Consider the following 12,704-nt stretch of genomic DNA (forward strand, 5'->3'; position numbering starts at 1 on the left):
AATACACATAGAGACAGAGAGAGAAAGAAAGGAGTATCCATAGGAAGAAAACTTTGATTTGAAAGATGACTTACCTGGAGCGCTTCGTAGTCGGGTCTCGCATGACCATACATTCTCTAATGTCTCCAAATTTACTAAAATAATCTCTAAGGTTGTCTGTGGGATGGGAGAAAGAGAGAGTGAGAGAGAGGAGGAGATGGGGGAAGGGAAAAAAAACACAGAAGCAAACGTAAACATAAAAATAATAATACATTATTTAAAACCAGCCACTGGGGAGGGGAGAGAATGACCTATTATTTTCTTTCACAGAAGATGGGAAAGGATTCTTTGGTGACACAAGGAAGCTTCTTTTGCTCTGCCCCCCCCCTTGCCCCCCAGCCTGCCATCCCTTAAAAGTGCGCGCACGCAAATTTAAGGTCGAATAGAGGACTCGAGAAATGGATCTGTTATTTGGAGCAAATAAAATATCGCATCTCCTTAACCTTGTGGAAGGGGAAAACAAAAACAAAAAACGTGTGTCTGTCTGTGACTGTGTGAGAGTGTTGGAAAGGAGGGGGGGTTCTGGAGGGGAAGGAGGGGGGCAAGAACCCGATGCAACTGACCTGGGATAACAACAAAGACCTATCAAAGGAGACAGGGCTGGAGGGATGGGGGGGGAGTGGGAGATGGGGGCGCCCCCCACCTCTCCCCACACGGCACACGCACCCTCACCCCCGTCTTACCTGGTGATGTTTGCCAACTCAGGCCGCCAATAAACATTTTACTGGAAGAAGAAAACATAACAGAGTTAAGCACAGATGTCAGATCGGCCATTTTGACGTGTAACTTACAAAAGCGAAAAGGAAGGCAGAGGTGGAAAGGGGGGTGGGTGGCTGGGGGGGGCGCCGAGGGAAGCGGGAGCCTGGTCTGGCCAAGGGGGGTGGGGGGAAGAGAGAAGAAGAAAAGGAGGTGGAGAAGCAAAAGAAGGGGTGAAGCCGGGATCGAGCGGGGAAGAGGAGGGGGGCAGATCAGTGCAACCCACCCAAGGTGAGTAACTCAGAAAGAGGGGGGAAAGCGAGCCAGAAAGAGCCGGCACCGGATCAGCCATTGGGGGCTTCTCACGCGCGCGCTCTCAACCCCCCACCCACCCCATTAACCCAGTTTTGTTAAAAAGGTGGTGGGGGAGGGCAGGAGAGCATTCTAAAGTGGCAATGCAAGAGGAGGAGGACACACGCGGAGGGGAGGGGGCGCGCGGACGATCCAACTCACCCAGGGTCGTGCTGAGAGTCATTGGGGCTCCCAGATATCGCTTGGCTCCCTTCCGCCTCCATGGCTGCAAACGAGAAGAAGGCTCAACCCCGTGGAGAGAGAGAAAGAGAAAGAGAGGGGGAAAGAGAGAAAATAGCCCCCACCCTGTAGAAACCCCCCACCCTCCCCCCTGGTTCTTTCTTTCTCCACCCCCCCCTTTTTGCCCCCTTTCTCTGATCACTTCTCTTCCTTTTATCTTTCTTTTCCCTCTTTCTCCCTCTCTCTCTCTCCCTCTCTCTTTTCTCCCCCCCCCCTTTCCCCCCTCTCTCCTCTTTTTCTTTTCTTTTCCTGCTACCGGCGAATATTACTGGCTGGAGGGGAGGAGAGGGAGAGAGAGAGAGAGAGAAGCCGGGGAACCAGCCAGATCCTTTCACACGTGGGATCAGCTTAGCTTAGCTCAGCTCAAGCTCCTTGCTTTCTCTCCCTCCTCCCCCCTCTCCTCTCTCTCTCCCTTCCGCGCACGGCCATCCTCCCCTTCCAGAGCCAGCCAGCCAGCCAGCCTTGCTCCCTCCCATCCACCCCTCCTCCCCCTCCGCCTCCTCCCCCTCCCGGGGACGCACGTGGGGCGGAGTTCTCAGAACGTACAGTAACCGATTCGGGAGACGTCACGAGCCCCGCCGAGGCCCCGCCCCTTTCCCCGGCTCCCGCTTCTCTTCGCCCCGACACCCGCCCACCGCTGGCGCTCCAAGCGCAAGGAGCCGAGCGGACGCAGGCAGCCGGATTCCGCCCGGCAGCCTGGCTTGACCGTGACCTGGATCCTTTGGGGCTGATCTGACATGCGCCGCCTGCGTCTGGCAAAACAGCGCTCTCGCTCGCTCTCACGGAATGGCGAGCCGGACAGACCCACTACCTTGCAGCCCCCTCCCCAGGTTTCTCCCGTGGTGGAAGCAGGTTAGCCGTGCCTTTTAGCTCCTAAGGGAGAAAACGCGGGTGCTGTCAGGGCAGGACTTGGGGCATCGGCCCAGGGCCCCTTGTCAGCAAAAATGAGTAGGGCTTCTCCCGCACAACACACACGTAATTATTATTATTATTGTTCTCTTCTGAAGTGCCCTGGGATCTTCAGATGAAAGGCAGTATACAAATTATTATTATTATTATTACTAATGTATTGGTTGCTTCTTTACCAGTGTAACTCAAAATATAAACAAACAAACCCATGCATTGAAACAGCCATAGAGGGAAAAGCCTGAAAGACGGTCCTGTTTTTAAAAAACGTCCCACCCAGTCAAGGAAGCCACAGATGATTAAGGGCCTGGCAAAAGAAAAAGAAAGAAAGAAAGTTATGTAATGATGGTGCCAGGAGAGCCTCGCAAGGGAGAGCACAGGCGGAGAGCGACTCCTGAAAAGGCCCATTCTCACGTTGCCAAATGCACCCTCCGCGGACCTCCCAAATGGCGGGCAAACGAAAAAAGGCCCACAGACGCCACAGGCGTGCCTGGGGTCCCTTGCACCATTGGCAAGGAGCTGTATTGGCACACACGCATACAAAAAATAGCCACCGCAATAGCCACATTAGAAATTACTGCAATTTACGTGACCAAAGTACTTGAAGCGTCCTGAGTAAGGGTGAGGTGAGGAGGAAGGGCAAGAAAATTTGCAACGCCTTTGTGCCATGGTGCAAGATGGAGGGGAAGCTTCCCCTGCGTTTGATCTCGCCACAATAGTGGCATCGTGTTGCCACACACATGTGCAGCATGTACTCCACACCCTTACAGGTTATTTTTGCGTGCCCCTGCCCCCCTGGGCTTGAGTCCCCAGTGAGGGCTGGCAACACCGTTGATGAGCATACAAAACCTTCCTTATATACTGGATCAGATCCCTAGTCCACCTAGCTCAGTGCCGCCCACACACTGGCAGGCAGCAGCGCTTCAGGGTTTCAGACGTCTCTCCCAGCTCCAGCTGGAGATGCTATTGAGGTTTGAACCCAGGACCTGCATGCAAAGCAGCTGCTCTACCCCTGAGCTGCAGCCCTTCCTTATTGCAAAGGATCATCCTGAGATTCCAGTACAAGATGTAGAGCCCAATCCTATGCATGTTTGCTCAGAGGCTATGCCAGGCATAGTTAAATAAATTGGAATAATTAAGCACTCCCCTATTGGGGACTGAAGTTTAGACCTTCTGCATGCAAGGCAGACGTTCTACCACAGGGCTATAGCCCTTACTCTTAAAACATAGGAAGCAGCCTTGAACCAAGTCAGAACATTGGTCCCTATCGCTCAGCATTATCTTAACTTCTCGCCAGGAGCTCATCAGAATTTTGGACAAGGAGCTTTCCTAGCCCTACCAGAAGATGCCAGGGACTGAACTTGGGACCTTCTGCCTGCAAAGCAGATCCCACTGAGCCCAGGTTTCCCCTGTGCTGAATTTTAGATTGTTGTGGGGTGGGTGGGTCCTGCCCTCTTGTACATTGATAATGTTGCATTTATTTTGCCTACTTGTAAACAAGTGCATTTTGTGGGAGATCTGCGATGATGTCTACTGATGTTTTCATTTTTATTCTAATGCAGCTTGGGGTGGGGGTGGTACTCAGAATTTGGTTGGAGCAGCAATCTGCTTCTTTTAAAGAGGGAATATGGGACAAACTGATTATTATAAGATAGCATCAGTGGCTCTAGCCTTCCTTACAAAGTGCCCATGGGAAGGTTTGCTTTTGAAGGGAAGAATGAACACGGGGAAAGCAGAACGTGCTTAACCCTTCAACTGAATTTCACTTTTCGCTGATACTGTGTGTGTTTGGGGACTGTGTTTCTCTTATAAACACACACCTTGACAGAAGCAGCTGAGGGAAGAGTTTTGGGGAGGGGAAACTGATTGCAGGGACAGGGCTAAGCACCCCCTTCCATCTCCTCTCTTCTGCAAAGCAAGTCATAACCTCCCCAAGGCTATTTTGGTAGGGAAGAAAGTGGGGGCCCTTGGGGATTTGTTGTTGAACGCGGCTGCACCGTAACATATCGTTTGCTCCTTGGCAACAAATGGGAGCTGGTAGCTCAAAACGGGAGGAATAGTAGGACTATAAGAAAATAAAAATACCTGCATGAAATCTGTGCTTTGGCTTACATGACTGGCAGCGACCCATTCTGGAAAAGACATTCAGAAGAAACACTGAATAAAGGCCTTGAGGAGGGGGTCTCCATCCCGTTCATCGTCTTCCACCTCTCCTTATTCATATCTTCTTCCCTTGTGCCCCTGGAACAGACAGACAGTAATCCCACAAATTGCATTATGCCGATCAACTTCTCTCTGGTTCCTGGTTTAAATATAATCACATTGGCTGGAGTGGTTGGTAGCGGATCACAACCGTAAAAAATGTCCCCCAAAAGGCCTGATCTCATATGCCACTCGGTGGGACTCCTCACTTTATTCTCTGCGGGGCAATTTTGCTTGCAGGTGATTCTGCAAATGAAGGAAACTTGAAAGAGACTGTGCTTTTAATCAGAATTCTTATTTTTGCCTTCTCTTAAAAAAAATAATCTAATTGTATTTCCCCACCTTCCTCAAAAATAATAACACTGCTACTACTTGGTAGGATAGGGACAATTCGCTCCAAATGAGCAAAGGCAGGAAAAGGAGGAGCTGTTTATAATGTCTTACAATGTGGTGCCATTTCAAGGTCAAGAGAGGATTTTTAAAAATGTGTCACAATCCTCCCAGTTTATGGAAGACTCCCATGCAAAGATTTAGGACGCCTCCAGCCTTCATAAATATGGGGATGATGATGATGATGATTCTAGAGCATCACACATCCATCTTTGGATTTACGCCTCTTCAACTTCTCTCCAGTATTCTCTGTTTGCTTCCTGCACCCACATGGTGTCATTATATTTCTTTATATCTCACATTTCCCCCAGACTCAAGGCTGCTTACCAGAATCAAAACAACATGGACAAAATATGAAAAGCTGAAAGCATATTTTAAAAAAAGTAAACAATGTTTACAAGTAATTAAACTATAATACAATTAAAACAATATAAAAACAAATATATTGAAATACTAGTAAAAACAGCACAGAACAGCCAGTTCTCAAAAGCCTGTTGCAATAAAGTGGTCCTCTACCTGCCAGAGGAAGGACAGCAAGGGATATCTAGTGCTGTTGTTATTGCTACTAAAATAATAATAATTAATAATAATTTATTATTTATACCCCAGCCACTCTGGGCGGCTTCCAACAGAGTATTAAAATACAATAGTCTATTAAACATTAAAAGCTTCCCTAAACAGGGCTGCCTTCAGATGTCTTCTAAAAGTCTGGTAGTTGTTTTTCTCTTTTACATCTGGTGGGAGGGCGTTCCACAGGGCGGGTGCCACTACCAAGAAGGCCCTCTGCCTGGTTCCCTGTAACTTGGCTTCTCGCAGCGAGGGAACCACCAGAAGGCCCTTGGCACTGGACCTCACTGTCCAGGCAGAATTATGGGGGTGGAGACGCTCCTTCGGGTATACTGGACCGAGGCTGTTTAGGGCTTTAAAGGTCAGCACCAACACTTTGAATTGTGCTTGGAAACATACTGGGAGCCAGTGTAGGTCTTTCAAGACCGGTGTTATGTGGTCTCGGCGGCCGCTCCCAGTCACCAGTCTAGCTGCCGCATTCTGGATTAGTTGTAGTTTCCGGGTCACCTTCAAAGGTAGCCCCACATAGAGCGCATTGCAGTAGTCCAAGCAGGAGATAACTAGAGCATGCACCACTCTGGTGAGACAGTCCGCAGGCAGGTAGGATTTCAGCCTTCGTACCAGATAGAGCTGATAAACAGCTGCCCTGGACACAGAATTGACCTGCGCCTCCATGGACAGCTATGAGTCCAGAATGACTCCCAGGCTGCGCACCTGGTCCTTCAGGGGCACAGTTACCCCATTCAGGACCAGGGAGTCCTCCATACCTGCCCACCTCCTGTCCCCCAAAATCAGTCTTGTCAGGATTCAACCTCAGTCTGTTAGCCACCATCCATCCTCCAACTGCCTCCAGACACTCACACAGGACCTTCACCACCTTCACTGGTTCTGATTTAAAAGAGGTAGAGCTGGGTATCATCCGCATACTGATGAACACCCAGCCCAAACGCCCTGATGATCTCTCCCAGCGGCTGCATGTAGATGTTGAAAAGCATGGGGGAGAGGATAGAACCCTGAGGCACCCCACAAGTGAGAGCCCAGGGGTCTGAACACTCATCCCCCCCCCACTTTCTGAACACAGCCCAGGATGAAGGAGCAGAACCACTGTATAACAGTGCCCCCAGCTCCCAGCCCCTCTAGATGGTCCAGAAGGATGTTATGGTCGATGCTGTCAAAAGCCACTGAGAGATCCCGCAGAACTAGGAAACAGCTCTCACCTTTGTCCCTAGCCCGCCGGAGATCATCGACCAGTGCAACCAAAGCAGTTTCAGTCCCATGATGAGGCCTGAATCTTGACTGGAAGGGATCCAAATGGTCCGCTTCTTCCAGGCCTCACCTTGCCCAAGAATGGAAGATTTGAGACTGGGCAATAGTTGGCCATATTGGCCACATCTAAAGATGTTTTTTTTAAGAAGCGGTTTGATAACCGCCTTTTTCAGTGGACCTGGGAAGGCTCCCTCACAGAGGGAAGCATTCGCCACCCCCATAGAGCCCATCACCCAGCCCTTCCCAGCTAGATTTTATAAGCCTGGATGGGCAAGGATCAAGGAGACAGGTGGTTGGTTTCACTCGTCCAAGCAGCCTGTCCACATCCACAGAGGTAACAGATTGGAATTGATCCCACACAACTTGATTAGACAGGACTCTAGCACTCTCCAGCCCCGGCCCTGCTCCCACGGTGGAGTCTACCTCTTCCCGAATCTGAGTGACTTTATCTGCAAAAAACTTTGCAAAATCATTGCAGAAGATCATGTGGCCCGTAATGGGCCCTGATGTAGCAGGTGGTTCCGCTAAATTGTGAACCACCTGGAAGAGTCTCCTGCTGCTGTTTTCTGCGGATGCAATAGAGGCGGTGAAGAAATGCAAGGCAAGAACTTTTTCTCCAGTGTGGGGCTCGAACCCATGAGCCTGAGATTAAGAGCCTCATGCCCTACCAACTGAGCTATCCTGCAATGGACACTTGATGGCTTTAAAAGAGGATTAGACAAATTCATGGAGGATAAGGCTATCAATGGCTACTAACCCTGATGGATATGTTCTACCTCCAGTGTGGGGGACAGTATGCTTCTGAGTACAAGCTTGCTGGAAACCGCAGGAGGGGAAAGCACAATAGCGTTCAGATCCTGCTTCCCCATACGCATCTGGCTGGCTACTGTGAGAACAGGATGCTGGACTGGATGGGAATACCTGCCTGCCCTCAGCATGACAGCCAGCAGATGTGCCTGTTGGATAGTGCCCACAATGCCTAGGCTACCGTCCCCTCCCAGCGCCTAAGAAAGTTGTTGAACTTTAAAAAAAAAAAAAAAGATCTGTCTTTTTAAAAAAAGTATACAGAAGGACAGGTTTACATATTCCCTCATGCAAACTCCCTCTCTCCCTCTTCACTTCCTTGCCATAAAAGCAATCTTTTTAAAGTTGATTTTAGGAGTGAAATTAACTTGGCCATGGTAATCTGGTCCAGTCAATCAACTTTCCAACAAAGACTCCTGAAAGCAGTTTACAATCAAAATGAATAGCACACAGTAATTTGTCCTTGATTCATAATTCTTTTTCTTGAGAGCATTGCATACGTATGATGTGGGAGGGTGGGGGCTAGCCTTGGTGCTCAGCCTGAAACCATGGTTAAACCCTAAGCTAGCCATGGCGTCCAAAGATGGTCATGGCATGGCAAGATACCTTTTCTCAACTATGAATCAAATGCAAAACTGACTAAGGAGGAAGGTGAAGGCCTGCTGAATATATATGTTTAAGATTGGGCCACAAGTCAATGAGCATCAAACAGAAGATCTTTCCGGCGTTTAATGAATAGGGTGGAGATACGGAGGGGGGGATCAAAAGTGTTTTCACACCATGCTTAAAAATTATTATTACTATTATTTAAACTGTATAGCCTGCCTTTCTTTAGAAAACAAAAATTCAGTGGGGCTAACAGTTGGTAATTAAAGCAGACACAAAAGCATTACAAATAACATGAAAAGGAACAATTAATGGGCAGTCAGAAAGCCAGAAAAAACTACATTAGGAAAGGCAATCAGCCATCTCTAAAAGCACACATATTCTGAAAAGAAAAAGGAAATACGCTTCTTGTTCAAAACTATTGTTGGTACTTATGCAGAAATTTAATGGGTAGATGATTTGAGAAACAAAATAAAACTAATATGGTTCAACCTTCAAACCCTCTGCGTTTGTATTTCACATAATCATAGAATCATAGGTTGGAAGGGATACCAAGAGGCATCTAGTCCAACCTGCTGCAATGTAGGAAATGGAATCACAGCTAAAGGAGGCCTGACAGATGGCCATCCGAACTCTGTTTAAAAGCCCCCAATGAAGAAGAACCCACCTCCTTGCAAGACAGTCTGTTCCACTGTTGAACAGCTCTTACCATCAGAAAGTTCATCCTAATCTTTGGTTGAACTCTCCTTTCTTGTAACTTGCATTGGTTTGGGTACTAACTGCCAGAGCAGCAGAAAACAAGCTGGCTCCATCTTCTTGATCATCTTGGCCATCCTCATCTGCAGGAATTCCAGTTTGGCTATACAGTATACTTCTTAAACTGTGAAGCCCAGGACTGGACACAGTACTCCAGGTGGGGTCTGACTAAGGCAGAATAGGAGTGGTACTACCATTTCCCTTTATTATACATATAGCTAATTTAAGATGTTTCTTAGGAATGTAAGGTAAATAGATTTATGGGAAAGTATATATTTATAATATGTTAGAATACAAATGATACGATGATGTCCTTTTTCTCTTCTTTCTTGTGCTATAACTTATTATATGGGGCAGTATTTTTATTTAATAACAATGATTTTTAAAAAAAAAAACACACCTCATGATTGATCAGCTAAAATCCAGCTGCAGCCCTAGTAAGGACGTATAAGCAGCCAAGCTGGACTCAAAGGCAAGTACATTTCTCACCCCCGCCACCCCCCAAAAATAAGGACAACACAATGCAGGATAATGCTATAGGTTATACCCAACATTAGTCATGCTCAGGTTAGACCCATTGAAATTAATGGACCAGTGTTACTCATGCCCATTAATTTCAGTGGGTCTATTCAGTGTTGACACCACAGAACAGAAGATATGTAATTATCCAACCGAAGCATCAATATTTCAGGTCAGGGTGGCGGCTGTTATCAAGCATCGTTTTTAATTTGAACTATAAAGTTTGATCTGTCTTTCATGCATGCCTCCTTGAGCTCCTTGGGGGGAAAGGTGGGATATAAATATAATAAATAACTAAATTATTTTGTTGGAGGGCAAACATCTATGAACATAAAAACCAGCCTTACAGAGTCACAGCAGTGGCCAATCTAAAGATCATAAGATGAGCCCTGGTGGATCAGGCCAAAAGCCCATCTCCAGCATCCTTTCTTCACAGTGGCCAACCAGACGACTTTGGGAAGCCTGCAAGGAGAACCTAGAACCAATAGCCCCACTTGTGAATCTGATCAACTGGTATTCAGAGACATATAACCTCCAAAAGTGCAGGTAGGACATAGCCACTGAGGCAGCCAGCCATTGATTGCCTTATCTCCATGAATTTGTCTACTCCTTTTTCAAAGTCATCCAAGTTGGTCACCAATTGCTACATCCTGTGGGAACGAATTCTTTAGTTTAACCAGGCACTGCATGAATAATTACTTGCTTTTGTCTGTCCTGAATATTCCACATCTAGCTTCATATTGGTTGTAAGCAACCTACTGCCTTTCAGATGTTTGTGCTCCATTGGCTGTGGCCAATGGAAGTTGGGGCCCACAACAACTGGAGGGCACCACATTGGCTATAAGAACATGGAGAAGTTTGGCTTAGCTATCTCTTTTAAGAAACCCAGTCAGCTTCCCCAGAAACAGGCATTTATAGAATCCTTCATGATCCTTTGACGTCTTTTGTCTCCTTTCCCCCTCATCCTGGGAGAGATTTGACTGCCTGTATTGTTAACATTCCCATATTATTATAAGATCTCATCTTATAATAATGTTTTGAACATTCAATGCTCTTTTTTCTTTCTTTTCTTTTCCCATTTAAATCAGACTATATTCCAAAGCAGACTTTTAAGCCTTGCCGAGACCTCTGCCCTGCCAACAAGTGCTAACTGAAAAGGCACCACCAGTGTTATTTCCAGCCAAAACAATGTCCAATCAATCGCAAAGACTGACTGCCGCTCAGCCCTGTGCAGAACACTGGTTCAACTGCACACACTGAACCCCAGTGGGGTAATCAGGGTTTTTTAAACAGATTTGCCAACTGCACGAGCGCCCTGTCTGACACAGAAAAAGAAAAAGGCGAAGGAACACAAAAGCGTGCTTTGCTCCTTGTTTACAGCCTGCATCAGGGGTACTCCACAGGAGCCTTATCTACCACCCGGCAACATTTCATATTTTCATCTGCCTTAGTTCAATAATGAACAGGTACAAAAATATTTACAAGGATGCAACAAGGCATTAAACTGCCTAAAGATGAAGGTGTGGAAGACAAGACTCCAGCTAAAAGAAGAAGGTCCTTTAATATGGTTTGGACAGTTCGTTTTAAGTATGGAAATTGAATGCATTCCAACCTTTCTATAATTTGCGTGCATGCTGTTCCTGACATGGCCTGTCATTCAAGTGCTTAATAAACACATACTTCTAACATGTCTAATTTCCCCATTATTCAAAATGAATATTATCAGCTTTCCAACTGCACAAATCCACACGCACCCTGACTCTACATTTTGTGTCCAACTGCAAAAAAATAATAATTAAAAACCTTGGGGGTGATGATTCACTGCGCATCAGTTTGGGCACATGCACAGCCTCCCGTTGCTCCAACCTTTTTCTCAGGCGCGCTCTCCTTTTGCCCACTCGCCTCTGCCACGTTTGTTTCTCTCCAGTGGGAGGCTTTATGGGATTCTATACATATTTATCGTATTAGAATGATTACATAAGGAAGCAAACAAGAAATGGAAGAGCTGTTGAATATGAATGCAAAGTACCCACCCTGTGGCACATCCTGTCGCTTGAGGCACTGTGGCCTACATTTTGCAGAAATATTCATTCATACCAAGTATGAGCCAAGTAAACACTTCAACGTCTTTGGAAGGAGCCTCCTGCAGGAGAGAGAGGCACGACATGGAAAAAAGCCAGTAACTAAACGTTTTCATTTGGGGGAAGATACCCATTCATTGCTTTATTTGGTTTGATCTTAAATATCTCAAAATAAAGGCACTGTTTTGAATATATGCATACATGCACACAATTTCACAGTTAATAGTCTCCTAGGAACCCTAGGAATCGAGGCAGGGCCAGATGCAGTCTTAATAAAGCAATATGTGCCACCTCCAGCTCATTCTGCCAAGTGGGGCTATGGACCTCAGCCGCCAAGCGATGCCTTGACTGCCCCCCTGGATGGACCTTTAGGATGAGTACACACAACTTTTTATTCTAGAATCAATGGAGACCAACTACTACTTTTTTCCTATTTACTACACACACACACACACACACACACTAGATCTCTTGTATTTTTTTCTTCTTTTTTCTTTTGCCCTTTAAAAGTACTTCTTAAGAAACAGTTTTCGTTCTGCAGAAGACAGAATCAGGATTCAAGATGACCTTAATGGATTGGAGAACAGTCCCAAGCTAACAGAACTAATTTCAATTGGGATGAATGTAAGATTCTGCACATAGGCAGGAAGAACCAGATGAACAAATATAAGATGCAGGACACCTGGCTTACTAGTAGTACTTGTGAAAAGGATCTAGAGGTCTTAGCAGACCACAGTGGCGTAGCGTGGGGGATGCAGGGGGGGCTGGCCGCACCGGGCGCAACATCTGGGGGTTAGGGTTAGGAGGCGCAAATCCACGGGTTAGGGGACGCAAATTACTTGCCTTGCCCCGGGTGCTGACAACCCACGCTACGCCACTGGCAGACCACAAGCTTACCATGAGTCAACTGTGTGATGCAGCAGCATAAAAAGCTGGTGCTATTCTAGGCTGCATCAACAGAAGGCTAGTGTCCAGATCAAGGGAAGTAACAGTACCACTCTATTCTGCCTTAGTCAGACCAACTTGGAATACTGTGTCTAATTCTGGGCACCACAATTTAAGAAGGACGTTGACAACCTGGAACATGTGCAGAGGAGGGCAACCAAGATCACCAAGGGTCAGGAAGCCAAGCCTGATGAGGAACAGTTGCAGGAGTTGGGTATGTTTAGCCTGGAAAACAGGAGACTGAGAGGAGCTGGGGTAGCTACCTTTAAATATCTGAAGGGGTGTCACATGGAAGACAGAGCAAGCTTGTTTTCTCCTGCTCTGGAAGGTAGGACT

General features: G+C 46.8%; 1 protein-coding gene and 1 long non-coding RNA gene across 46 annotated transcripts in view; one reads left to right on the forward strand and one right to left on the reverse strand.

The window, feature by feature from the left end:
• The window catches only part of MSI2 (musashi RNA binding protein 2), a 451,089-nt gene that overhangs the window by 396,038 nt on the left and 42,347 nt on the right, over positions 1 to 12,704 (reverse strand). For 31 of the 44 annotated variants that reach the window (XR_014541936.1, XR_014541937.1, XM_083587785.1 and 28 more), the window contains exons 1-3: positions 1,249 to 1,312; positions 723 to 763; positions 75 to 156 (exon numbers count right to left, since the gene is read on the reverse strand). Coding sequence is in view for 42 of the 44 variants with exons in the window: in XM_083587785.1 (XP_083443911.1) it covers positions 75 to 156; positions 723 to 763; positions 1,249 to 1,310 (185 nt within the window). In the remaining 2 variants the exon portion in view is untranslated. Of the gene's footprint in view, positions 1 to 74; positions 157 to 722; positions 764 to 1,248; positions 1,848 to 1,872; positions 2,132 to 4,317; positions 4,474 to 11,375; positions 11,486 to 12,704 lie in introns of those variants that run through there. The other 13 variants (XM_083587794.1, XM_083587782.1, XM_083587795.1 and 10 more) reach the window with 8 other exon arrangements.
• Positions 830 to 11,028, forward strand: LOC310750235. 2 transcript variants are annotated; one of them, XR_014542003.1, is made up of 3 exons: positions 830 to 1,026; positions 3,530 to 3,660; positions 10,431 to 11,028. It is a non-coding gene; the product is annotated as an uncharacterized lncRNA (long non-coding RNA). The 2 variants fall into 2 exon arrangements; XR_014542004.1 differs by lacking the exon at positions 830 to 1,026 and adding an exon at positions 2,073 to 2,178.

Source organism: Podarcis filfolensis, assembly GCF_964270895.1.
Source record: "Podarcis filfolensis genome assembly, chromosome: 15".
NCBI lineage: Eukaryota > Metazoa > Chordata > Lepidosauria > Squamata > Lacertidae > Podarcis > Podarcis filfolensis.